Source organism: Diplotaxodon limnothrissa, linkage group LG5 (genome assembly GCF_057381915.1).
Source record: "Diplotaxodon limnothrissa isolate DT_005_m linkage group LG5, D_limnothrissa_male_GT1.1, whole genome shotgun sequence".
Taxonomy (NCBI): Eukaryota; Metazoa; Chordata; class Actinopteri; order Cichliformes; family Cichlidae; genus Diplotaxodon; species Diplotaxodon limnothrissa.
The window spans coordinates 20,196,310-20,221,600 of record NC_140600.1 but is presented as its reverse complement, the minus strand read 5'-3'; the positions used below and the strand labels follow the sequence as shown (position 1 = coordinate 20,221,600).

Below are 25,291 nucleotides of genomic sequence, written 5' to 3'. Positions count from 1 at the left end.
AATACAAAGCAGACTGGGGTTTTTTTATTCGTCTTCATTGCCAGCAAATGTATTCTTGTTTCATCGACGACAGACTCGTCTGTGTACTTGTGAACTACAGCAAGAATCATTATCCAATTGATTGCATTCATGGGTTGAAGTCTGTTGTAACAAAACAGGAAATTAATATGCATATAGTATATATATATTGTCTATATATTTAAAAAAATTAAATTATCTGGAAAAAAAAAAGATCCATATTAGCCTGTGCTCATGAATATTGATAACTCTTTTTAAGGACCTGCCCTGACTCGTTATGTTCAAGGCAGAAATGAATGTTTCACACGTAAATCTTCAATATGTACAACCACCAACATTTCTGAGCACAGAGGGAATTAAAGTTTAAAGGCTAAAAGCTCATTGGCCTGTACATCATTACTGTACGTCTTATGTAGCTCAGCTTTTATTGGCTGATCATAGTTTGTCTCCTCTGATGTGAACGCTCCACAGTGACGGCCAAGATTGCAAAAGGAATGCATTTTTCCGAGTTTCTTCGGTCTCAGAACTGCAACAGAAGAACAAAAAGCAATGAAAATCATATTTTAACTCTTGGTCATCTTTATTTAAAGTTTTGCACGTGAAAGAATTACTGAAACTCACATTTTTGAGGAACTCCTCAGCGACGATGCGAGCCCTGGCATTGACAGACAGCTTCATTTCACTAATCTCCTTGTCAATTTCCTCCATGAAATGAATGACAAAGTCCACTAGCTTGTGCTTGTACATCTGTTCTGTGTGGAAATTGGTGATGAGAAAGCTGATGTCATAGCCCTGTGAAATTAAAGAGAACAGTAATGTTAACGATGATCTCATCACCACATTCACTTGAACTGAATGCTGTTGAGTTCAAAAAGTAATATAACTCTCAATACTTGAATCAATGAGCTTGTTATTTGCAACTAAACTTTATCTTTTATTTGTGGAAAACACTGGAGGTAAAAGGGCAGCTGCTATTTTAACCTAAAACAACTTTTAAGAACATGTCGCTACCTACATAACTATATAAAGTTTTTGTGTTTAATAATGTTTATGACACTTAAAGGTTCATAAAAGTTTTTATTTTTAATTTTCCTCTTGAACACTGCCCACCCCTTACATACTACATAAAAATACTTAACGAAAAGATAAACAATTAAATGACAGGAAAGTTCACAGTAAATTAAGAAAACATTATCTTTCATAATTACAGGACAGTCTGTGCAATGACCTATCATACGATTTTCTGTATTTTTGCACATTTATCATGTGCTAAATGACCCATTTGTGGCATTTATGCACCTATAACATGTTATAGGCATTGCATCAGTTTAATTTCACAATACTAACATCTCATTTATATACACAAAATTATGAATGACATAATGGCACCATGTTGCCCAGCAACCACCTACCAACTGACTAAAATCCTCTGACTAAACAATACTGATGTACTGTATGTACTGATGATAATATCATTATTAGTAATAATAACAATAATAACGATGCGGGTTAAATTTGATGTTGTCTTTGGTTTCTTTTGGCAAATAAATTATAATAAAATATGTGTAGAAAGCTGCAGAATTTAAAACAGTTTTTTTTTCATTTTTTAAATATTATAATTATTGTCAATGGCAACAAAATGCCCAACACCTCTAATAGGAACCATCTAAGTGTGACTGATGCATTTTCCAAGGCCACTTACCTCCACTGGTTTCCTCCTCAGGATGAAGAAGTTCTCTGCTCTCATCATCATGAAGCGCATGAACTTGTGGCACAGAATCTTCTCAATCTCATCGGCCTAGAACAAATTAGTTAATTAATTAAAAATAATAATGGGAATTACAAACAGCTGTGACGTTTACATGAGTGTGTTAATTACTAACATCTGGTGTAAGTCAGGGTCTGCACTCACCTGCTTGACAGCGATGCTGACTCTGACAGAGTTGATGGAGCCTTCGATCAAAACCTTCTCCTTGTCATTACGGCTGATGATTACAGGCTGGAGGAGCAACTCTTTACTGCTCCTAAAAAGAACCAGAGAAACACACACGCAGACTATAAACACTATAGATCCGTAGGCATTGTGATGTTAAACTCCTTCAAGTTTTACGCTGTTGCTAGGCTCACCTCACTTCCACTTCTGGCTTGTTGTGTCTCTCCACCACTTGTGAGGAGAAATTCTCCAGGCAGAGGGCGGCCTGCAGTGTGGCACGCACAGCGTTGAGATACGGGCGCAACGTTGCTGTCTGAGAGTGAAAATCGAAGAAAAAAAAAAAACAAGAGAATATTTTCTTAACCATGTCTGTCTATTCCCAGGTACAGCCAAGTGTGACTGGACAATGAGAGGTCATGAGTGTTTCATACAATTTCTCCTGCTTGCAATACTTGCTTATGTTCAAAAGGTATGTCAAGTCAAAATACAGTCCTGTCATTAACACCAAGATAAAGGTATCCATAACAGGAGAAAGAAACCACCAAGAAATCCACTACTGATGCTGGTGTAGAAGATATATAAAATCTCAATCAATAAGGGGGAAACCAACATAATACATGCAGCTGTTGTAACGCAGGTAGCTCTGAGTGACACTGATTCATTTTTGGCACATGGACGACAGGAGATTTATTTAAATCTACTGTAAAAACATCCCCAAAAGGAAGTTGTCAGCAACTGCAATTTAGCAACTTCCTTTTGGGGATGACAATGTGATGTGACAGACAGACGTTATAGTAGGGTTAATGAGAATTTCACCCCTTATTAGAAATAAATTGTGAGAGATTAGAATGGATGTGGTCAAGCGAGTCATCTTTAACCATATGTATGTGTACACCAAGAAAACATTCCTAACATGGTCGGGGTTTTCGGGGATGACTGTGGCTCCATCCAAAGAGCATGAAAGGGCTGAATTGTTTGCTCAGTATTAAAAATGATGTGAGTCATATGTTATGGCATTTGCACTCACCAGATCTAAACCCAGTTGAAAACCAAAGTAGGATTTTCAGTTGGCGAGTTAGCCCATAATGAGATACATACTGTTTGATGACACTTAAGGGATCCTCATCAAACATGTTTTTATTTTATTTTATATTGTATATTTTTTAACTGCCAAAAAATGGTAATGACTTTGTTCACTTTATCCTCTGATCACATCCATAAATCAAAGTCATCAATATCACAATGCAGCATACACTCATTGGTCACTTTATTAGGTACACCTGTTTAGCTCCTTGTTAATGGAAATATTTAATTAGCAAGTCACATGGCAGCAACTCAGTGCATTTAGTCATGTGGACCTGGTCGAGCAATTTGCTCAAGTTCAAACTGAGCATCTGAGTGGGGAAGAAAGGAAGTTTTAAGTGAGTATTTCAGAAACTGCTGACTGACTGATTTCCCCACACATCCATCTCTAGGGTTTACAGAAAATGGTCCAAAAAAAAAAAAGAAAAAAAAAAAAAGGAAAAGAAATATACAGTGAGCCGCAGTTCTCTGGGTGAAAATGCTTTGCTGATGCCACAGGTCAGGTGACTGGCCACAGTGCTTCAAGCTAATAGGAAGGCAACAACTAAAAAAACAAAACAAAAAAAAGAAACAAAACAAAAAACCTTCTCCAAAATTGGACAACGGTAGACTGGAAAAGCTTTACCGTCTGATCAGTCTCAATTGCTGCTGACAGTTTCAACAGTCAGATGGTAACATCAACATTTGAGGTAAACTACATGAGAGCATGGATCCATCCAGCCTGGTGTCATTGGTGGCGTGATGGCATGAGAATATTCTCTTGTCACCAACTGAGCACCATTTAAATCCCACAGAGAGTACCCAGGTATTGTTGTATACATTGTACCCATCTTCTGATGACTGCTTCGAGCAGGATAAGACACCATGTTTCCTAGCTCAAAACATCTCAAACTGGTTTTGTGAACATGATGAGAGATCAGATATGAATCCAGTAGAGCACCTTTCTGATGCGGTGTAATAGAAGGCTTGGATCAAGAACATGCAATCAACAAACCTGCAGCAACTGTGTGATGCCATCGTGCCAAAATGGCCCAAAATCTGTGATGAATGCACCTTGTTCAATCTGTGCTATTAACATTCAAGGCACACCTGAAGCAAAACGTACTAGCAAAGTGTGCCTAAAAAGTGTTCGGTGAGTGTTGCCACATGCCCTACAAAAGTCAGTAAGACAAATAAAAATGTTAAAAGCTTTTATTCAAATATGCAACATGGCTTAGCAATAGAATTATTATTTTTTTTACATAAGCTCCAGAGGGTGCAGCACCTCCACCCTAAATCTCTCCTTATCAAACATTACATCAGGTCAGCTGTGACAACTAGCTCGCCAGATGCAACCCTCCCTTTTCAACACCGCAGACAGCACTGTACGCTATTTAACAATTAATATTACTACAGAGTAAGGACCTATCTGTTCACACCATCAGCATGAGCTATAACCAAACAGCAATCTGCCTTTTCTTTTAGCAAGAAAACTAGCTGGCTAAAATTAGCCTGTTAGCAATCCCGGTCACCTAGCTACTCTAAGTGTCACAAATGGGGAGTAGCAAAATCCGTTTATGGGTGCATTTTCCGTTAACGAACGGCTACAAACCCAAAACCCACAACGCCGAATATGTACGACTATTCAGCTATGTCGTTTCATAAGCACGTATGTCTAATTTCTCTTACCATTTCTCAGTGTCAGGAGAGGCGGCTAAAGGCGGAAGTAGCTGCACTAACGGAGTCTCTTCTGTGAATATTCCGGAAATTATCCGCTGCTGCCGCCGCTGTGATGATACTGTCGATCTGTAACCAAGCAAATACAGGGCCAGTATGGCTGATACCAGTATCGATAATAATACTTATAATTTATAAAGGAAGTGTAGCATTACTTATGTAGAAGTGTATCATGAGCTGTTTGTCATGACTTGAGAGTAATCATCATCAATTTGCAAATCTGAACATTCCACGATAATTAGTTAACACAACAAACCACACCTTTCAGGTTTTCATGTATATCGAAACTATTACGTTAAAAAGGAAAGCAAAGTGAGTGTCTGTTGTAGCTAATTAACGTCTACCAACATTATAATGCACCGTAATGTGAAATGGAAATGGAGATGATATATCTTCAGGAGTGGGACCACACCTCCATACATGCCCCTTCCGGTTCTCTGTCTGACCCCTTGTACTACAAGCTGTTTGTTCAAATCCTAAATTGCCTCAATTTATGCTCACACCATCTGCCATTATCTACTAGAAACGCTGTCAAACCTTTGACAAATTAGAATTTAATCCCAGCTAGTATTTTAGTTTCCTTAAATGGTAAGTCATTCCAGTAAAGCAGCTATAATTGCTTACCTAACTGGAATGCAGCTTTTGCAGTTGTCAGTAACGCCTGAAGAGCCTGCGGCTATTACTGCTTTTTCCGGTATTCTTGCTTTGCCTGGAAAGCAGAACAAGAATACCAGATGCTCATTTGATTCCTTTCCAATTCTATTTTTTCAGAGTTTGAGAGTTCTGGTAATACACAGTACTGCATGGTACTGCTCAGTGACACACACTTTAGTAAGCCCTATGCTTATTTTGAACATGGATAAAAAGAAATGCTTTTATGTGAGCGAGGCCTGTCTGCAACAGGATGCATTGTTCTGTTGTATAAGGCCATTCCAACATGTTAGCAGTTATTCTGGGTGATTTCCATTTTTTCTATAAAGTTAGGAGGAATAGCTATTGCTATTTTTCTAACTTTTTAGTGTTTTGCACCCATCCATCCAATTTCATCTGATTATCCAATTCATGGTGGCAGGAGGGACAGGTTACCAATCTGTCACTGAGCTAAATAGAGACAGAAAATTCATCTTCACAGGCTTGGTGATGCAGTGATTAGCACTGTTGCCTCATAACAAGAAGGGCCTAGAGCCTTTCTCTGTTGAGTTTCAGTATTCTTTCCAGGTAACTGCATACAGTCCAAAGACATGTGTGGGATTAGGCTAATGTTCAACTCTAAAATGACCGTAGGTGTGTGAATTGGGTCTTTTGCCAGAAGTGAATTTATCCCAAGTGGCCACATCTGCCACTAAAAAGCGAGAACGTAAGTGACGTAGTAGCTCATCTATCTCACTATCCATCACAATTCACAGGTGGTGGCAATATTACTTGTGTGGAGTTTGCATGTGCTCACTGTGCCTGTACCGGCTTCCTCCCACAGTCCAAAGACATGCTTTTTAGGTTAGTTGGTGATTCTAAAGTGGCTGTGGATGTGAGAAGTGCTTGAATTGTATAGAATAAAACACTGCAGAAATGTTTGGTTAAAATGTGACTTTTAGTCTAAAGTGCTCTGAGTGGTCAGTAGAAAAACTCCAAATGCAAGTACATTACATTAAAATCCATCCTAAGGTCAAGGAGGCTCAAAAACAGTCATTAATAGTGCAAATTCCTATTATTCACCGGCAAATGAAAGAGTTTGAGTTCAGGAGTATTATGACTACACTGAAATAAAAAGCATGAAAATATATGTATCAGTGTGTCACTGGACTGACTATATTACTTTTGTTAACACGGTGATAGAAAGGCCCCGATATCCAGTCCCACCACCCTTAATGTGGGAGTCAACAAATAGAACCACTCACAGCATGATCATTAATGATAAGATCATGATCATCACGTTTTAATATGATACGTGATATACGTTTAAGTGATATACGAAAAAGTGTGGCAAATTTGTATTTTGAGTTATCAAAAAAAAGTTTAAGCAGGAAGAGTAGTAGTGGTTTTTGTGGAAGGATGAACGCTAAACACCTAAAGCAGAAGTGCCAAAATTGCAGTTCCTCTAATAGCCACTAGATGGTGTCTTGTAAAGCAAGTCAAACCTGACAGTCTCCCATGTTAAAACAATGCTAAATAGCGTTAAAGACCATGTTTAAAATATAGCAAAAAAAAAAAAAAATGTACATAGGATCTTTTAAGATAAATATCAAAAATTTTAACAACAAAATACTAAAACATGAGAGCAAAAAAATTACTCCAAAACAAGTTTATAAATCTAAGTTTTAAAAACTAATCCACCAAGTCCACAGATCTCAGGCTCAGAGGGAGAGATGTCTTTTGTACTCTATCTCTATCTTTGTATGCTGCAGAGCCAGCAAGCCCTGATCACATGACCTCTGGGACATGCTGGAGATATATGGATGCAAAAGTTCACTGATGTACACTGATGCTTGTTTATTATCAAAATAAATCAAAACGAATCAAATAAAATAAAAATCTTAAAATGTACATGGAAGTTCATCGGGAGTCAGTTCAGCTGAATTAGCAACAGTGTGATATGTGAGTATTTACAAGAGTTTGTCAGTCGTGCAAGCTTCAAAGTTCCAAGGAAGTCTTGTTAAGATAATAACCATCAAAACAAATGAGAAACTTAAACCCAATGAAGTAAAGACATGAAAAATATTCAGTCCAGTTCAGAGCATGACACAGTGGAGTTTAACTCAATTTCTTAATCGATTTAAAGTGATAGAAGCAAAGATGAACCAGAGATTTAATGCAAGCATTCAAAGTGAAAAATCGGTCAAAGGTTACCCCAAGATTCCTGCGAGAGATGCTAGAAATGTGTATTAATTTGTCTATAAAGATAGAGGGGGCCCTTCCATGTGCAGCACATTGTGTGAAGGGTAGTGTTGATGGAATAAACAATGGCATGGAGGAGGGAGAACAGTGGCTGTTTCCATTCCCTGGAGGTGATGTAACCAAGGTGACAGTGTGTTTCCAAAAAGTTAAGAGAGAAGATGGTTAAAGTTTTCCCTTAGCAGCTGCATCTTTTTGCTGAAGACTTAGATTCATCATTCTCTCCAAATACTATGGGCTCTGGGAAGTCATGATACAACTCCACATCTGTCCCCTGTGAGACCTGAAAAAAAAAGCCAACAGAGTTTTGAAAAGTCAATGGTCACACAATGCCACAATATATTCCAAAACCAACATTTTTTCCCCTAATTCCATAAAACTGTAACTCACCTGTTTGAGTGTGTTACTTGCAATTGTCTGGAATGCCTGTTCTAGATTTGTGGCGTCTTTCGCACTGGTCTCAAAGTAGGGGATGTTGTTCTTACTTTGGCACCAGGCTTGAGCCCTTTTGGTGGTCACCTGTGGATATACAATATCATTAATAATCATCTAAATTATACTCACTGGATGGTGTCAGGCTGGACCCCTGTTTGCTTTCAGAACTGCCATCACCACCTTCAAACTGTTCACCTGCAACACCCGCCCCCTCACCCCACACAAAAGAGGATTTCACACCACCTCCTCCCACCACAACTCTTCATATTCATGAAGAAGGTGTGAGGAAGCAGTTTAAGAGTCTGAATGCTCGGAAAGCTCCCGGCCCAGACGGTGTGTCTCCTGCCACCCTCAGACACTGTGCAAACGAGCTGGCCCCAGTGTTTTCTGGCATCTTCAACTCCTCACTGCAGGCATGTCATGTGCCTGCCTGCTTCAAGTCCTCTACCATAATCCCTGTCCCCAAGAAACCTAGGATCACTGGACTAAATGACTACAGACCCGTGGCTCTGACATCTGTGGTCATGAAGTCATTTGAGCGCCTAGTTCTCTCCCATCTCAAGACCCTCACGGCCCCCCTCCTGGACCCCCTGCAGTTTGCATATAGAGCCAACAGGTCTGTAGACGACGCCATCAACATGGCCCTACACTTCATCCTGCAGCATCTGGACTCCCCAGGAACCTACGCCAGGATCCTGTTTGTGGACTTCAGCTCTGCCTTCAACACCATCCTTCCAGACCATCTCCGAGACAAGCTTTCCCAGATGAATGTGCCTGATCCCATCTGCCGGTGGATCACTGACTTCCTGACGGACAGGAAGCAGCACGTGAGGCTGGGAAAGAATGTCTCGGACTCCCGGACCATCAGCACCGGCTCCCCTCAGGGCTGTGTTCTTTCTCCTCTGCTCTTCTCCCTGTACACCAACTGCTGCACCTCCACCCACCAGTCTGTCAAGCTAATCAAGTTCGCAGATGACACCACCGTCATTGGGCTCATCTCGGACGGGGACGAGTCTGCCTACAGGAGAGAGGTTGAACGTCTGGTGTCCTGGTGCAGCCACAACAACCTGGTGCTGAATGCCCAGAAGACAGTGGAGATTACTGTGGACTTCAGGAAGCACACAGCCCCACTCCCCCCCATCATCCTGACTGACACCCCCATCACCTCTGTGGACTCATTCCGCTTCCTGGGTACCACCATCACCCAGGACCTGAAGTGGGAGCCCACCATCACCTCCGTCATCAAGAAAGCCCAGCAGAGGATGTACTTCCTGAGGCAGCTGAAGAAATTCAACCTGCCAACACGGACGATGATGCAATTCTACACTGCAATCATCGAGTCCATCCTCACCTCCTCCATCACCGTGTGGTACGCTGGAGCCACCATCAGGGACAAACAGAGACTGCAGCGTGTTGTGCGCTCTGCTGAGAAGGTGATTGGCTGCAGACTCCCATCTCTGCAGGACCTGTACACCTCCAGGACACTGCGGCGTGCAGCCCGGATCTCAGCTGACCCTTCTCACCCTGGACACAGTCTGTTTGACCTGCTCCCCTCAGGCAGGAGGCTCCGGTCCATTCGCACCAGAACCTCTCGCCACAAGAACAGTTTCTTCCCCTCTGCTGTTGGACACATGAACAATAACCACATGATTGTCCCCGCCACTAACATATGACCCTACGCTGTGTAACTGCATCATTTCATGTTTGGCACTGATCACCACCTGCACTCATGTATATATCTTTCTACGTAGCACTCATAATTCTTATTCTCATGTATATATCTCATGTATATCTCATGCAAATATCTTTCTTTCTACATAGCACTTTAATTCTTATTGTCTGCACTGAAGCACCGCAGCAATTTCCTAATGTTGTAAACCTCAACATCTGGCAATAAACCCATTCTGATTTCTGATTTCTGATTTCTGATTAAGTCAAAAGTACAGATAGAAACTACATCACTCACTATTCTTATCTTCTTATCTTTAGTTGTGGGCCCACAACTAGGTCAGTTAGCCTAAGTGCTAAACTATCTGCCTTTATAGACAATTTGTCTACCAATAGACTGACAAATTTCTAAACTTTGAGATTACTTTGTGACACTTTATGGACATCAGCTATGTTTAAAACACTAGTTTATTAAGCTATGTACAAATAGCAAGAAACAAACATCTTTATTTATCCCATACAATAGCCTTTAGCCAATAGCCATAGCCTTTACTCCCTCTGCTCAGTATTGTAATTTCTCCTTTCTCACACATCTGTTATGTCCCCTGAGACGTCCAGCGGACACGGAAAAAGCAAGAAGAAGTGTTGAGGCAGAAAAATAGTGAAGGAGGCACTTTTAAGAGCAGAAATATATTTTCTTTTAATTGTTAATTAAACTAAAAGATGGACAAACTGCTATCAAAATAAAAACAAAATAAATAAACAAAATAAAACTTAGCAGTTGATTACTATACAAAAGAATGAGAGATGTAAAATGATCAAACACACCCTCCTCTCCAGAGAGTATGAGTAAAGAGCTCCCTGAGCTTTTTCTTCAGCAGCAGCTGAAAAACCAATATACACTGACTGGATTTGTGACGCAAGACTGCAAACAGCAAGAGGCACCATGAGATGGGAGGTTCCTATCCCACAAAAACTTTGTGCAGTAATCTCCACAAACCAGCTGTATTGTTTATCTTTGGGCTTTTATCTTAGTTTAAAGATGCAGAATTTCTATAGGTCCTTTGTATTCACTAAAGTTTAACCAACATGTTGCCATGCCCATTTCCAGTTTTTTGTTGTCCTTTGGAGAGCTTCCTAGTATTTGCAATCTGTTAGCAACTGAAACAATTTCAAGGAGGTTTTTGGTCAGCGGATACACATGTAGCTCCATGTCCTGAAGGATGTACATGTAGCCCTCAGGACCAGAAGTTGCCAGAGGGTCACTAACCAGTCTTTAGGGCTGTGTGACTAGGATGTTGAAATCTTGACCCTTGACATTATGTAGTCACAATTATTGTCACACATCCAAAGTGGCAGCCAAATAAACATCACACGTCAGTAGCGTTAGATGCAGAGCACCAGCAGTTCAAGTTTCTCTTCTCTCTGGTAAAATGATCGTAGCTTTGACCAGCTGTTTATCTGAGACTTCTAAAACACCATCAGTAGGCGTCAGGCAGAAGGATGGTGTCTGAGCTTTTTATAAACCAGACCGTACTCAGCAGAAAAGGCAGAACAAGCTTCCGGGGACTTATCTGTAAATTCACACTGCAGCATTATGGCTCACACATGCTGAGGCCAGTGCAGCGAAACCTCTATGCACTTGAATTCAGTGAAAAAGGTTTGAGTTCTGTTCTCAGAAAACACTCGAACTGGGTGAATATTTCCACAGGAGACACCTGTGCACCTACAGTAGCAGAACGAGAGCTTATCAGCTCCAATCACTGCAACCTAATATCTGTGTCAGCCTCGGTTTCTTTAGTTTAAACTCCCACCAACGCTGGAACTCGCTCTATTGTCCCTGCTCAGGCTGACATGGCATGCAAGATGGACCTACAGCTTAGCATACATTTTAAAACTAAGAGAAGGTTTAACAGAGAAATAATTAAATTGAATGAGAAGATCTGGCTCTTCCAACCCTACCGCACTCAGTGCTTTGGACTTTCCTTCCTTGCTTTGATTGACAGACACTAGAAAAGGTTTTACTCTGCTTTCATTTATGAAACATATGAGAAAAAAATAGTGTTTTTTCACAAAAAATATGTGAGAATCTTGAAAGTTTATCTTTAAATCTTATCCATTTATAAATAGACTTGAGAGACAAAATCAACCTTGATTTCATAAGAGGCTGCTTTATCTTTTCCCTTACCTTAGTCATATCTGTGGCATGTAAACAGTCATCACATTGTTACTAGCACAACAGAAAGTTTACTGCTCCAGCCGTCTTACTATAATATTTAGCAGTATTTCCTCAAAGATCATCCTAATTGCTTTCTTATATAAAAACAGGCAAATGTTATGTTATACAGTTTTACCTGGTCAGTTGATTTCTGTCCCCTGATGTCTGCTCATTCAGGTACATTCATCAGTGTTTTTAAATAATATCAAGTGTGATTTAGACAGTCGGTCAATAACACTTGAGGCAGTAATTTAATAGAAACACAAACACTCCCATCAGTCTTCATTTTAGTCAACATACATCTATCAGCTAATCTTTTAAAACACGAGCACTTCGTTTACCATCATGAGCTGGAAAGCACCTGCATTCTTTCTGATAGGAAATTCAATACCAGTACTGGGAAGTAAAGTTATCTATGCTATGGCAGAGACAGCCTTCTAACAAACATACTGAACCCGGACCTTTTTGTCTCAGGAATCTTATACCAACCTCTATGTTTTCCAAGTCAATCTTGTTGCCTAGCACCACAAATGGGAAGTTCTCAGGATTTCGAGGGCTGGCCTGGAACAGAAACTCTTCCTTCCAGTTGTCAAGCGATTTGAAGGTTTTTTGCGCTGTCAAGTCAAAAACCAGCACACAGCAGTCTGCTCCACGATAGAAGGCAGCATTCAAAGACTGATACCTTTCCTGGCCAGCTGTGTCCCAGATCTAGGCAATGAAAGAGAAACGCAGTTAGCACCAGGACACCAAGACTAGAGATAATGCAGAACAACAACGTCCTACTAAGGACCTGGAAATGTCTTTTCTCAATAAAGCTGTGCTTGAAGCCTTAAACATTAAATCTTCATTTGTCCTCATATGATCAAAGAGTCCATCTACATTTTATGCCACACCTGCAATACAACAACCTGGTCTCCAACCATCACCTCCTTCGTCATGAAGTCTGCTCCTATTGTGGCTTTGTACTGGTTACTAAACTTCTTGATGGCATACTGGTTCATTAAGGAGGTCTTCCCAACACTGAGAAAAGAAACAGCAGAACAACAGATTTATGAATGTGGTTAAAGCTTTTTTAAATTTCTATTCCAAGTTGAGTTTAAATAAAAGCAGCATGTAGTATAGACAGGTTGAAATATGACTGCTTCAAGCATATCACCAACCATTTTAACATGTGGTCTGTATAGCAGTATAGCTGGTTATATTGTCTGTATTCATGTGGTAAAGGAAAATAAAACAAGAGTAGGGTAATATTATCCATCCATAATAAGAGAATAGATTCAGTAAATTCATTTTCATCTTTGATCAGTGCAAATACGTAATAATCCACGTGAGTGAGAGAGCGGTGATTGGTACGAGGAAGCAACTCTGACAATCAAGAAAAATGTTTGTTTCGCTCTCAGTTGTGGATATCTGATAAACAGCTTTGTGTTGTTATGCACACTTAAACCACCTTTATTAAGTAGTTTTATACATTCCCTTAAACAGTATTTCAGAAACTAAGGTATAATTGTGCATAAAACAATAGGATTAACTAAGTCTTACATGCAAGATACATAGCTAATATTCTGACTGGCGACAGCTTATTGCACAACAACAACAACTCGTGCCAACGACGAAGTAACACACTTTAAAATTACATTTAAAATACATTAATATCAAAACCTCACAATGAATCTCCCAGGAGGACGACTTTCAGGAGAACCCTCTTCTTGGATGTCATTTTTCCACAGCTGCATTAAGACAAAACGCAAGAGAGTTTAGTTACTAATGCTTTCCTGACTTCCTGTGTTGCGTTTTCATGGCCCTGCACCAATCATGTATGAATGCCACTCATTCCAGTCATGTACCTTATAACCTGTTTGGCAAATCAATCCAACTCCTCCTCAAACCAGGTGACATCAAATGTTTCAGCTGATTTCGGTGTCACTAAGCTGACAGCACACAGATTTCAATTCACTGTCAAGCTTTGTATGGTATAATTATGCAAAACAACCACAATCACAAACATAACATGAGTTCTGTTCAACATGCATTGATTAAAGAATTTGTTTGCCACACTGGATATGACTGATCTAAGCCGTGGCTCAGCCACACCCAGTGTGTCAACTGGATCTAACTGTTGTGTAATCTTTTTTGAACACGTAAGTGAAAATAAGTAAGTGAATATATATTGTACTGCTACCTTTAAGTGTCGTGATCAGCTGATATATTTTAGAGCCCAAAGCTTGAAGTAAAAAAAAAGAAAGAGAGAAATTAGATTGTTTGTAATTTTGAGTCTCTGTCTCAGTGTTATTTCCTGTTTCATTTTGATAGTCTCTTGTGTCACGTGTTTTGTATTGCTTCCTTTTTCTTGTTTTCCTTGAGCAGTTTCAGCCAGGGTTTCTCATTTCCCTAATTATCTGGTGTGTATTTATTGTCTGACTCTCTCTCTGTTTATTGTTGTGCCCTCCCTCTCTGCTGTGTGCTCCCTTGTTCCTTGTGTCTCCCCCCTCCTAGTTTTGTATTCCTGGCTCTAGCCCTGCCTTGTTTTGCGTTTTATTTTTGTGTTTTTTTTAATGTAAAGACTCCAGCGTTAAAGCTTTTTTGAGTTCTTGTCTCACAAGTTATGCATCTGGATCCTTATCCTGCCTGCAGCACAGCCATTTCATGACAGATTTCATAAGAGGCTGCTTTAACTTTTACCCAAACCTTTGTCATATCTGTAGTAAACGGTAATCACAGTTTTACTGACAAAACAGAAAAAACTAGTGCAGCAGCTCTCTGACAGTAAGCAGTATTTCCTTAAAGCTGATTCATAGCATACAGGTGTATTCCTGACTCAGAATATCCTTTTAGAGCTCAAGCATGCATATTTCTACCAGTAAACTATAAGCCTGTTGTGTCTGGCCTAATTTGGCCCACTTTGCAGTGTGTTACATTTTGCAGTTAATGGTGGAATATCTAAGAGGGAAAATATTTCACAAACTGAATTGTTGCTGTTACAACACTCGAATTCAGCGAGCTCTTTAGAACAACCCATTCTTTCACAAATGTTTTTAAAGGTAGACTGCCTGTCTCAGTGCTTGAGCTGTGGCAATGGGACTGAAAACACCTGAATTTAAAGATTTTGGGGAACGAGGTCCAGTAATTTTGTCCATATAACATATCTCAGTCTTTATACTCTGCACAAGGTCTGTTGGAAAAAAGTTGATGGTAGTGTCAGACAGAATTGAAAAAAGAAATCTGTTGCATGTGTGGCAACAGATTTCATTTTGTCCTCAAGCTTGTTGGTACAAGAAATAGTTGTTGTATGATCAGACAATCACGGGTAGCTGCGTGACCTGCAAGTCACAAATGAAAGAAAAACTATTCAACACAGAAAACAAATGTGACAGGACATGTTTGCCTGCAACGCTGGCACAAAGATGTCTAGCATATTTATTTAACATAGACTGTCTATTTAAAGACGTCAATATTCCCCCAGACAAAATTTCACAAAGAGGAAGGGGCATTTTACGATGCTTTTTATGGACAGAAGCTTTATCACTGCTGCGCAGGGAAAAAGCCTAAATAACTTTTTATGTCCTCCATCATTTTTCCTGAGGGGTGGTTTAGGAGTCATCAGCGGATCAGATTGTCTGTAGTTAGATCCCCAGCTTCTCTAGTCTGCATGTTGAACCCTGAGTTGCCATGTTTGCAGGTATATTGGGGGGGATTTACCCTGTTTTCATTGAAGTTCATTGTTCCATCCTGTGTTTGAAACTTTTGAGTTCAGGAAATTTGAAATGGGTGAACAAGGAAGTGAGTTAGTTCCAACTTGAAAACTGGAATTGCCACTGAAAATTAGAAGCTGTAGTGCCCCTACAGGCCACTTGCTGCCTCTAAAAGTAAGGCAAACAATGCCCAACTAAATAGGTGGATTTTTCTAACTCAGATGGATAAAATTAGAGGCCGGGCTGCTTTGACAGTCATGCACTGTTTTAATTGATTGCTCAGCTAAATTTTCCTCTGTAAATTTGATCTGCTGAACTGGACCTTGGGACAAGCTGATGCTTTTAAGAGAATAATCTGACCAATGGTGGTGCTTCACTTTTGGTGGAAAAAAATTACACTAGTCTGTTATAGTAGTTCAGTTTCTAAACTTGTTAGATCAGCCCTTTTGGTACCATTCAAAGTAACCCCTGCCCTACCATGTGATTGGCTGATTAGATATTTGAGCTAACAAGTAGTTGAACAGGTGTACCTAAAAAAGTAACTGATAACAATAGTTAATGACTTAAAACATGAAGCACAGTGCATTCAACACCTATACAAGTAGTTTTTTCTCATTTACTTAAAAAAAAAAACCCATACCAATAACACTAACTGGTTTACAGTGAATTCAAACTTTGTGAACTGAAGGCCAAAGTAGATGGAAAAAGTAAAAAAACAAATGTATATCAGTTCTCTGCATCTGTGATTAAGGCTTCACACAATTACACACCTGAGGGGGTGTCTGAATGGAAAAAGAAACTGAGAATTTCATCAACCATACATACACTGAGACACAGAACGCCAGACTGTTAATATAGTCAAGAGTTTTATTATTTGATGTCCGAATTTTCTTTGACAACAATGTTTGCATTGCAGTAATTTTGTTCTTATAAGGAGGAGTACTACCAGGACAGATAACTGGATATTTTCATTAAATGGAAAGATAGAATATCCATTTGATTTCAGTCCATTATACCTTCACCATCTATACACTGTAATACACAATCCGTTAAAAATATTAAGTACTTAGCCAACCTGAGCTACAAGCAGATAGATAGAACAGCAATAACAAAGACATGACAGAAGACAGGTGTAAGCTGTGTTGGTGATGCATATTGTAATTCTATAGCGATGAAAGACGTCTGATGAAAGGACAGAACATATACAGCAGTAATAGTAGCAGTACAAGTAATGTTACACAAAAGGCAAATATTAATATATCAGGGACAATTAATCCATGTTCTACACTGACTTATTAAGTAGACTCAGCTTTTACTTTGAGTCTACTTAACAACATTTCTACTGTGCTGTTTAGGCAGTTATAAACCCTTTAAGCACAATCTTGAAGGGCAAAGGCAAAGATAATCTACCAGAGTGTTCAACAAATTCTCAGGACATATCAAAAAAGGAAAGAGTGAGGAATTCTAATTTGAAAGGCATCTGGCAGCAGACGTTGCCCAAAAATCAGTCATCCCTGTATAATTTTTAAAGGCAAAAAAAAAACATACAAAGTGCAAAAAGAAAGAAGAAAGTGTTTCAGATTGGCTTCAAAAACATCTTCAGCCAATTAATGCATCTGTATATATAGTTCAGCAAGATTATTCATTGACAGATAGGCAAAAGAAAGCAAAAGAGAAATCAGAGAATGCGAAACTTGGGATGCTGACATTAGCCAACATCGCCTCACATTAAAGATAATCAGCTAGGACATCTAGAGTTCCCAATTGCACTCTGAAAATGGCTCCATCTTGTCCCCTTAGCATGAATGTCGGGCATCATCTGCACAAATGGGTTGCTGGGACAGGAGATCACTCACAGGAGATCAAGTCAGGGACCGTGAGGTCAGAGTGGGGCTGGGGGGTGTCATTTTTTTCTTGTGTGATCTTTGGGCGCTGGACTCGTCAACATATTTTACAAGAGAACACTAGTGTATTAATTTGTGTATTAATTGTGAGGGGGACACATCCATGTGCAGCACATTGTGCGAAGGGTCGTGTCAGTGGAATGAACAATGGCATGGAGGAGGAAGACCAGTAGGGAATTCCCTTCCCTGGAAGCGAGGTGGAGGTGATGTAACCAGTGACAGGGTGTTTCCAAAAAGCCAAGAGAGAAGATGGTCCAAGTTTTCTCTTAGCAGCTGCAGCTTTCTGTTGCGGGTTTAGGTCCTTCATTCCCTCCCAGCTTTATGGGCCCTGGGAAGTCATTATACAACTCCACCTCTGTCTCCTGCAAGGCACCAAGAAAAAAGAAGTTAAGTAAAGCCGAAAGATTTTTTTAAAATTCAACAATCACACAATGCAACAAGCCATTTCAAACCCACCACCAGCACACCACACACACACACACCATTAACCTGTAACTCACCTGTTTGAGTGCATTACGTGCGATTGTCTGAAATGCCTGTTCTACATTTATGGCTTCCTTCGCACTGGTCTCAAAGTAGGGGATGTTGTTCTTACTTTGACACCAGGCTTGAGCCCTTTTGGTGGTCACCTGTGGATATAAAGAGAGATTGAGTCCATCGACAACAACAAGCTAAAATAAGTTGTACAATACAATAACTCAATTTTCTGCATTATTTGATTATGATATAGGTATTGATATTTAGGTCACAAGCATACAAACTCATATTATGCTTATAAAAAAAAAAGATATTCCCAGTGCTGGAGGAAAAGTTGATTTTTCAGCTACATTTGGGGAATAACTGCTCAACAAGCATTTCTCATAGGTGAGTGCACAACTTTCAGGTGGCACATGTATCATTTGTTCTCACAAACTGCTTTTATTTTGGTTTTTGGATGTCTGGCGTGAATAGCTTTACTGAGGTATCAATTTGTCAATTCACATTGTAATGTTGAAGTCTATGCTCTGATTATGCCACTTCAAAGTGTGGATAAGAGTTACTTCAATGTTTAGAGTTACTATCGTTGGAAAAAAGCCACTCTGATATTGTTATGTAACACATAAACTTGAGGTGAGCTTTCCAAGCTTATACAAAGGCCCTGTCAAGGCATGCACTTCACTAGCCACAAGAAGCTCCTCTGCTCAGGTGAAGTGACTTTTGTAGTTTCACCAAGTCCTCTAACATTCCTTACACAGCAACCCCATCAACACCTGCGCTAATCTTTATGGTCACAGCAAGTCTTTAATGATTTAGTCTTTTCTCCTTCTACAGATCTACCAAACAAAGCAGCACAACAGTAACAGCCACAGTGTGCTGTGTGCACTTACAACTGACACGCACACATAGTTAAAGTCATTCTTAAAACAACGAAACTAGAACCAGGAATCTCATACCAACCTGTCTGTTCTCCAAGTCAATCTTGTTGCCTAGCACCACAAACGGGAAGTTCTCAGGATCTCGAGGACTGGCCTGGATCAGAAACTCATCCCTCCAGCTGTCAAGTGTTTTGAATGTATTGGGCGCAGTCACATCAAACACCAGCACACAGCAGTCTGCTCCACGGTAGAACGCAACACCCAAAGACTGGAACCTCTCCTGGCCAGCTGTGTCCCAGATCTAGGCAATGAAAGAGGAACAATAGTTAGGCACACCAGGATTAAAGATAATACAAAACAACAACTCTCAATAAAACTGTGCTTGAATCCATGAAAACTTAAAGCTTCATTTGTCCTCACATAATTTAGTCCTCCGACTAGTTATCATACCACACCTGCATTGTAACGAGTCGGTCGTCCACCATCACCTCCTTCGTCAGGAAGTCTGCTCCTATTGTGGCTTTGTACTGGTTACTAAACTTCTTGTTCACATACTGGTTCATTAAGGAGGTCTTCCCAACACTGAGAAGAGAAACAGCAGCACAACAGAAATATGAAATATGCAGCAATTAAATTACTGTGTTTGGTGATATATGAATGTGGTTAAAGCTTTTAGAATTTCCACCAGCTTGAGCACATTGGGTATCCATCTTAATCGAGACAAGCTGATTTTAAATACAAGGATCCACTACATATAAGACGAATGATGACTGCTTCAACCATATCGCTAACCACATTAGCAAATGGTCTGTACAGCAGTATAGCCACTTACAGGTCGTAAAGCATGCGATAAAGGAAACTGAAATGCTGCATGCTATGATGATGTTATCAGTGTGTCATTCTTGTGGAACAAGAAGACACACTCAGCAAATTTAACGTGATCCTTAATCAGTGCAAACAATTACTGACCTGTGAGGGTGACAGAGCACCGATTGGTACAGGTAAGAGAGAATGGTGAGCAAGTCCAAAGAGTAAAGGCTTTGCCTCACTCTCAGGTGTGGCTACCTGCCAAACTGCTATGTTGTTGTTATACATAAATAAATACAAGGACAAAACTAAGGTATTTTCACACAGTCAACCAACCATTTCAGATGCTTTACCACCACACTAGAGTGAAAAAGAGTCAACTAATTTGCATCTAGAAAACTCAGATACAAAACAGACCAGTGATCTGATTTAGATATCTGTGGGAATTCTACATCCTAACTCGTGAAATAACCAGAAACCCCTCTTAACCCTATACTACAGCCTGCCACGCCATTAAATGGTTGCGGGCTGTGTCAACCTGAAATGTAGAATTTCTCAGGAGGTGCACATTAGGCTATGTTCTAAATTAAGACGTAGATTTCCTACTGAAGCGTACTAGAGAACTGTTTACATCATAACCTACAAATTCATCTTTCTGGTCAATCAGCAAAGAACCAGAGTCAACTTTGGTATTCTTTCCAAGTGGTCATATGATTCAACAAAACAGGGATCATTCCTATTTTAATTTTTGCAAGTTAAAATATTCAATGGCCTGGAGTTACATTTCAGCCTGGCTTAACAATAAGAAATGAATGAATGGTGGTTGATTCAACCTGTTTGGCCATTATGTTTTCCTTACATATAAAATACTGTAATTTATTGGTGAATCATATTATCACAGGGATACACAAAAGATTTCAGTGTTCTCAGGTTCACCCAGCTTTAAGGTTTCTTATGAAACTGTTTACTAAGCTTTTTTTTTTATAAATTATTGTGAAAAATTAAAAGTTCCCTTGAAACCATGTTTGAATAACTGTAATATAAAAACTACTTTTGAAAGACGGCATAATGAGCATGAAAACTGAGCTTGATAGCAATAGTAGTGATTAGCAGCAGATAAGGGCTGTATATACAAGAAGCACAGTTTGTATTCTGCCTGGCGACAGCTTATTGCACCACCACAACAACTTGTGCCAACAAGGAAGTAGCGCAATGTAAAATTAAATTAACCCCAAAACAACAATAGGAAAAAAAATTGAATAGTTTGTGTGACTCACCCTGAATCTCCCAGGATGATGACTTTCAGGAGCACTTTCTTCCTGGATGTCATTTTTCCACAGCTGCAGTAAGACAAAAAGCAAGAGGGTTTAGTTACTAATGCTTTTCTGACGTCGTCATAGCAAGTCACAACCTAACCACTAGCTGTCTATATACCTGGAACAACATAATCAATACAAAAAAATAATTCAGTTTCTTTACAGACTGGCCTATTGGACAACTTTATGTCTTGAGTTTCATGGCCCTGCACCAATCATGTATGAATGCCACTCATTTCAGTCATGTGCTTCCTAAGCTGTTGGGCAAATCACGAGGAACATATCTCTCTCTCTCCCTCTCACTTCAACACACACACACACACACACACACACAGGGAGGTTACTTCTAAGAATATTGACTCCTCCTCAAAGTCCAAACCAAGTGACATATGAGACATTTTCTGCTGATTTCACTGTCACTAAGTTGACAAACCAATGCTGCACAATGTAACGCTTAATACACCATCAACCATTGCAAGATATAATTATATAAAATGACCACAGTCACAAATACAACATGACTTGGGAGACAACATGCAAATAGATGTATAAATAAAATTAAATCTAGTTTTTCCCAGAATCTATACAAAAGTGAAAGACACATATTAGTCAATTTGGGGCTAAAATGTTGACTAAATTCTGGAGAATTGGACAAAACAACTGGATGTATGTCACTTTAGTTTGAGCAAGAGTGGTAGTTAACTGTTCTGCAATCTGTGCCTTTTCTGAACACTCAAACACTCTTCACTGCTCAGGGATGTGCACAATTTCCCCAATACTCATCAGAGATTTCAGCAAGAGCTTACCCAGTGCATGATTAAGTTAATATGTGTTGTATTATACTGTATCACCCCCTTTAAGTGATCAATTGTTTATTTGAGAATGCAATGTTTGAAATAAATAAAAAGAGGAAAATTAGATGCCTTGGTGTTTCACTAGGACAAAAAAAGAGATTTTGTCAGCCAGTATCATTATACAATGCAAGACTGAAGCTGCATCCACACAGAAAGTGATTTGCTTCAACAAGAGAGCAGAGAAAGTGAATGGCATTCAGCGATTAAGAGCAACTAAGGGTGAAATAACAACTGACGAGGTAAAGTTGGTGGAAACCAAGAAACTCCACCACCACCAGGCGAGTGATTGAAGTGAGTGAAAATTAAGAGTGCACAAAACTGTTGCTTGACATATAATCTGGTAGTAAATACGTTAGAACATTACTTAGATAACCACAGCCTACGATGTCCACAAGCAACAAGACGTCAGCTTTGATGGGGTCGGCGATGAGTGCTTCGCTTCCAGTGTTGATGCAAATCTGACCTTATAGCAAATCTTTTATGTTCTGTCCAATTGTGCAGTGGGTTCCAGTGAAAATGTATATTAATGTCTTGAAGGGCTATGTATAAATCTTTCCCATACACAAATAGACTAGAAAGACAAAATAAAATGTGATTTCTTAAGACACTGCTTTATCTTCTCCCATACCTTTGTCCTATCGGTGCTATGTAAACACTGATCACAATGCAACTGATAAAACAAAACCTGGGAAAAGTACTGCACTGTCAATAAGGAGGGCAGAAAAAGCAGATGTCTGGCAGTAACATGTAGCAGTATTTCCTCAAAGCTAAAGATGATCCTAATTGTATATTATAGCAGCATAGTATACAATTAGTAGTATACAAACATCAGCAAGGTTTCACCAGTGCATTACAAACATGGCCTCCCACTGGGAATTTTCTTTAAGAAAAAAACAAAACAAAAAAAACCTGTAGCCTTTATGATTGCTAATGTGCCTAAAATACCTTACTGCTCCAGTTAGATTGTGTACATGTTTAAAAAAACAAAAACAAAACCCTTTAAATTTAAATGAAACCCGCAGCCTGATTATTGTTTTGAGAGTCAGAAATTCCTCTGAGCTGGAAAAGCACCATATAAAGATATGTACTGTATATATTATACACTGTGGCAGTGTCTAATTGTCAAGTCCAATTATGTTTCTCCTTTTGGGTGAAAAAAAAATACACAAATTGTATCTTGTTTTGGTGGTGAAGCAATAACCTTTTAGGTAACATTTAACAGTAAACATGAACACTTCATTTAAAATAGCCTGCATCAGTTTACTAAAGTAAAACACAACCATAAGCTGGAAAGCACCAGCATTCTTTCTGAGTGGAAATCCAATACCTGTGAAGCACAAAATAGTTGACAGTAGCATGAACAACAGCAACACACTGTCACGGAGGTGTGCTTAAATTAGTCACATGATAACAGCAGAAGCAGAGATCAGACATTTAAACTTTCATGAACAGCAGGTCCATGATTTCTCATTAACAACTACGATTTCTGACAGGCGGTTCAGTCCAAAATGAGATTGTGGCCTTTCACTAATATGATCAAAACAAATTAAATAATTTCTTCTGCCTGAATGAATATACAGTATTTCTCAGTTAAGAAATGACTGCATGAATTAGGCTCATTATTATTTATTATTTTAAAAACCATGAAGTTTTGGACTCCACCACAGTTTCTCTATGCTCATACATTTCTGCTCAGAGCATCTAGTCTTCACCTCTGACATGGGTTATAAATGCAAACCAAACAACACAAAACAAACCCCAAACTAAAAATAGTTTTGGAAAGCAGAGTTCAGACAATGTTCAGTCAATTACTCCAGGTCACAGAGGGAAGCCATCATCATTTGTCCTTGTTAACCAGCTTCTACATGGGAAACAGATGCTTCAGTAATGAAGGATCATCTTTTTAAACGTGTGTATTTTAGCTATAACAAGTACGAGTGAAGAGATAGATATGCTGAACAACTTCAAAAGACACACAAATTAGGACTAATCCAAACTCAGAGGGCTGTTTGCAGCGGAGGAGCAGTTTTTCAACTCCAACCACTTAATTAAAAAACTGTGCAAGACCATATGTGTCATCATACTGTGCACAGTATTTTTTTAATGAAACAATAAGAAAATGGTAGACGTAAATGTCAGACAGCATCTGTCATTGAAAAGTAAAATACTCAAAACCTGGATAAATGTATAGCAAGATGTTTCTTTTCTGTCTCGAGCCTGTTGGTACAAGCAATGGGCGTTGTATAATTAAGACAACTTGAACGACGTGTAACCGCGTGACCTGTGAGCCACAAGCGAAACGAAACCCACTTAACGCATAATACAGACATGACAGGTCAAGATTCCCTAGCAACACTCAGACACATATAACATCTGTTTAACACAGCCTGTAGACAATAAGGGTGAGGAGATCGCTTAAAGGTCACACTGACCAGGATCAAGATGTAGCCAAAGAACACAGTGACGAGTAGCTATTCAGCCACTCGGTGATGTGTAGTTCTGAGGTAAAAATCCTTCTCTGTGTGCATGAGCATTAACACCGTTTAAAGACACCCCTTCACAACATTTGACAATGATGAGTTTTTTTTGTTTTTTTTTGTTGTTCTTTTACGATGCTTTGGCCGACAGACCAACCCCGACTAGCCGGTCTCCTTCCTTGTTGGATTCGACCCAGAGGAGCCACAGGCCGGCCTTGTTTTTGCCGAAAAACACCTCACCACCATTAGCAGCTACAGCGTCAGGACATCCTAAACACTGACAAGTGGGCAGACATTATACATATAAAGAGTTTCTTGTCGTCTCAAAAACTTACTTTCAGCTCGTAACACACGGTAGAGGAGACTTGCTGACCGTATCGAAGCCGGCTGCGAGAAAACTAGCCGTTGTTGTGCAGCGCAGCTAGCGTCAGTTGCTAACTAGGCGTTACGTTAGCTAGCGTTGATTTGGCAATGTCCCGTTTGAGATTCTCAGAAAAGTTTCTGACGTCGACACCAACAAAAACCGTGTCGTAAATTCACGAGGTAATTTATCTACAAATAGTGTTTAAATTTGGCACTTGCCTTAAGGCTTGCCTGCCTACAAGCCACCCAACCAGCTAACTACTTAGTTCTCCCTTGTCTTCTTTCACTTCCGCCTCCCAAACAACGCTTGTGCCCTACGTCAGACGTAAACAGCCAATAACAACCCCTTCTGAAATATTAATTAAGGCCCGTATAACTTCTCTATCCTCGACTTTCACAGCCCATTAAATGCCACAGCTCGGGTCTTTTCAGAGAAAACATTAATATTAGTACTGATTCTCAACCCTGTTGCCATTCATATAAAACAAACATGACAGATACGTATTAAAAAACATTAAAATAATATTAAACTCAATTGTCCTAATTTTACCCATTTTATTTTA

At 39.5% G+C, this 25,291-nt stretch overlaps 3 protein-coding genes across 4 annotated transcripts; all 3 read right to left on the bottom strand.

The window, feature by feature from the left end:
• Nucleotides 1–14: 14 nt before the first annotated feature.
• arpc4 (actin related protein 2/3 complex, subunit 4) lies at nucleotides 15–4,758 on the bottom strand. The gene is made up of 6 exons (XM_085353243.1): nucleotides 4,703–4,758; nucleotides 2,146–2,264; nucleotides 1,931–2,042; nucleotides 1,721–1,816; nucleotides 640–810; nucleotides 15–544 (listed from the first exon to the last, which is right to left on the bottom strand). Exons 1-6 carry the CDS (start codon nucleotides 4,703–4,705, stop codon nucleotides 539–541), a joined length of 507 nt encoding a protein of 168 aa, XP_085209369.1. The 5' UTR covers nucleotides 4,706–4,758; the 3' UTR covers nucleotides 15–538.
• A 3,059-nt stretch (nucleotides 4,759–7,817) lies between these two features.
• Nucleotides 7,818–13,680, bottom strand: LOC146632173 (ras-related protein rab7-like). 2 transcript variants are annotated; one of them, XM_085354140.1, is made up of 5 exons: nucleotides 13,628–13,680; nucleotides 12,854–12,980; nucleotides 12,450–12,668; nucleotides 8,030–8,158; nucleotides 7,818–7,922 (listed from the first exon to the last, which is right to left on the bottom strand). In XM_085354140.1, exons 1-5 carry the CDS (start codon nucleotides 13,678–13,680, stop codon nucleotides 7,818–7,820), a joined length of 633 nt encoding a protein of 210 aa, XP_085210266.1. The 2 variants fall into 2 exon arrangements, with proteins under 2 accessions (XP_085210266.1, XP_085210267.1); XM_085354141.1 differs by having other exon boundaries at nucleotides 7,818–7,913.
• A 2,835-nt stretch (nucleotides 13,681–16,515) lies between these two features.
• On the bottom strand, nucleotides 16,516–25,015 carry LOC146632172 (ras-related protein rab7-like). The gene is made up of 6 exons (XM_085354139.1): nucleotides 24,701–25,015; nucleotides 20,996–21,058; nucleotides 19,367–19,493; nucleotides 18,994–19,212; nucleotides 18,057–18,185; nucleotides 16,516–17,918 (listed from the first exon to the last, which is right to left on the bottom strand). Exons 2-6 carry the CDS (start codon nucleotides 21,046–21,048, stop codon nucleotides 17,823–17,825), a joined length of 624 nt encoding a protein of 207 aa, XP_085210265.1. The 5' UTR covers nucleotides 21,049–21,058; nucleotides 24,701–25,015; the 3' UTR covers nucleotides 16,516–17,822.
• Between the last annotated feature and the right edge of the window lie 276 nt (nucleotides 25,016–25,291).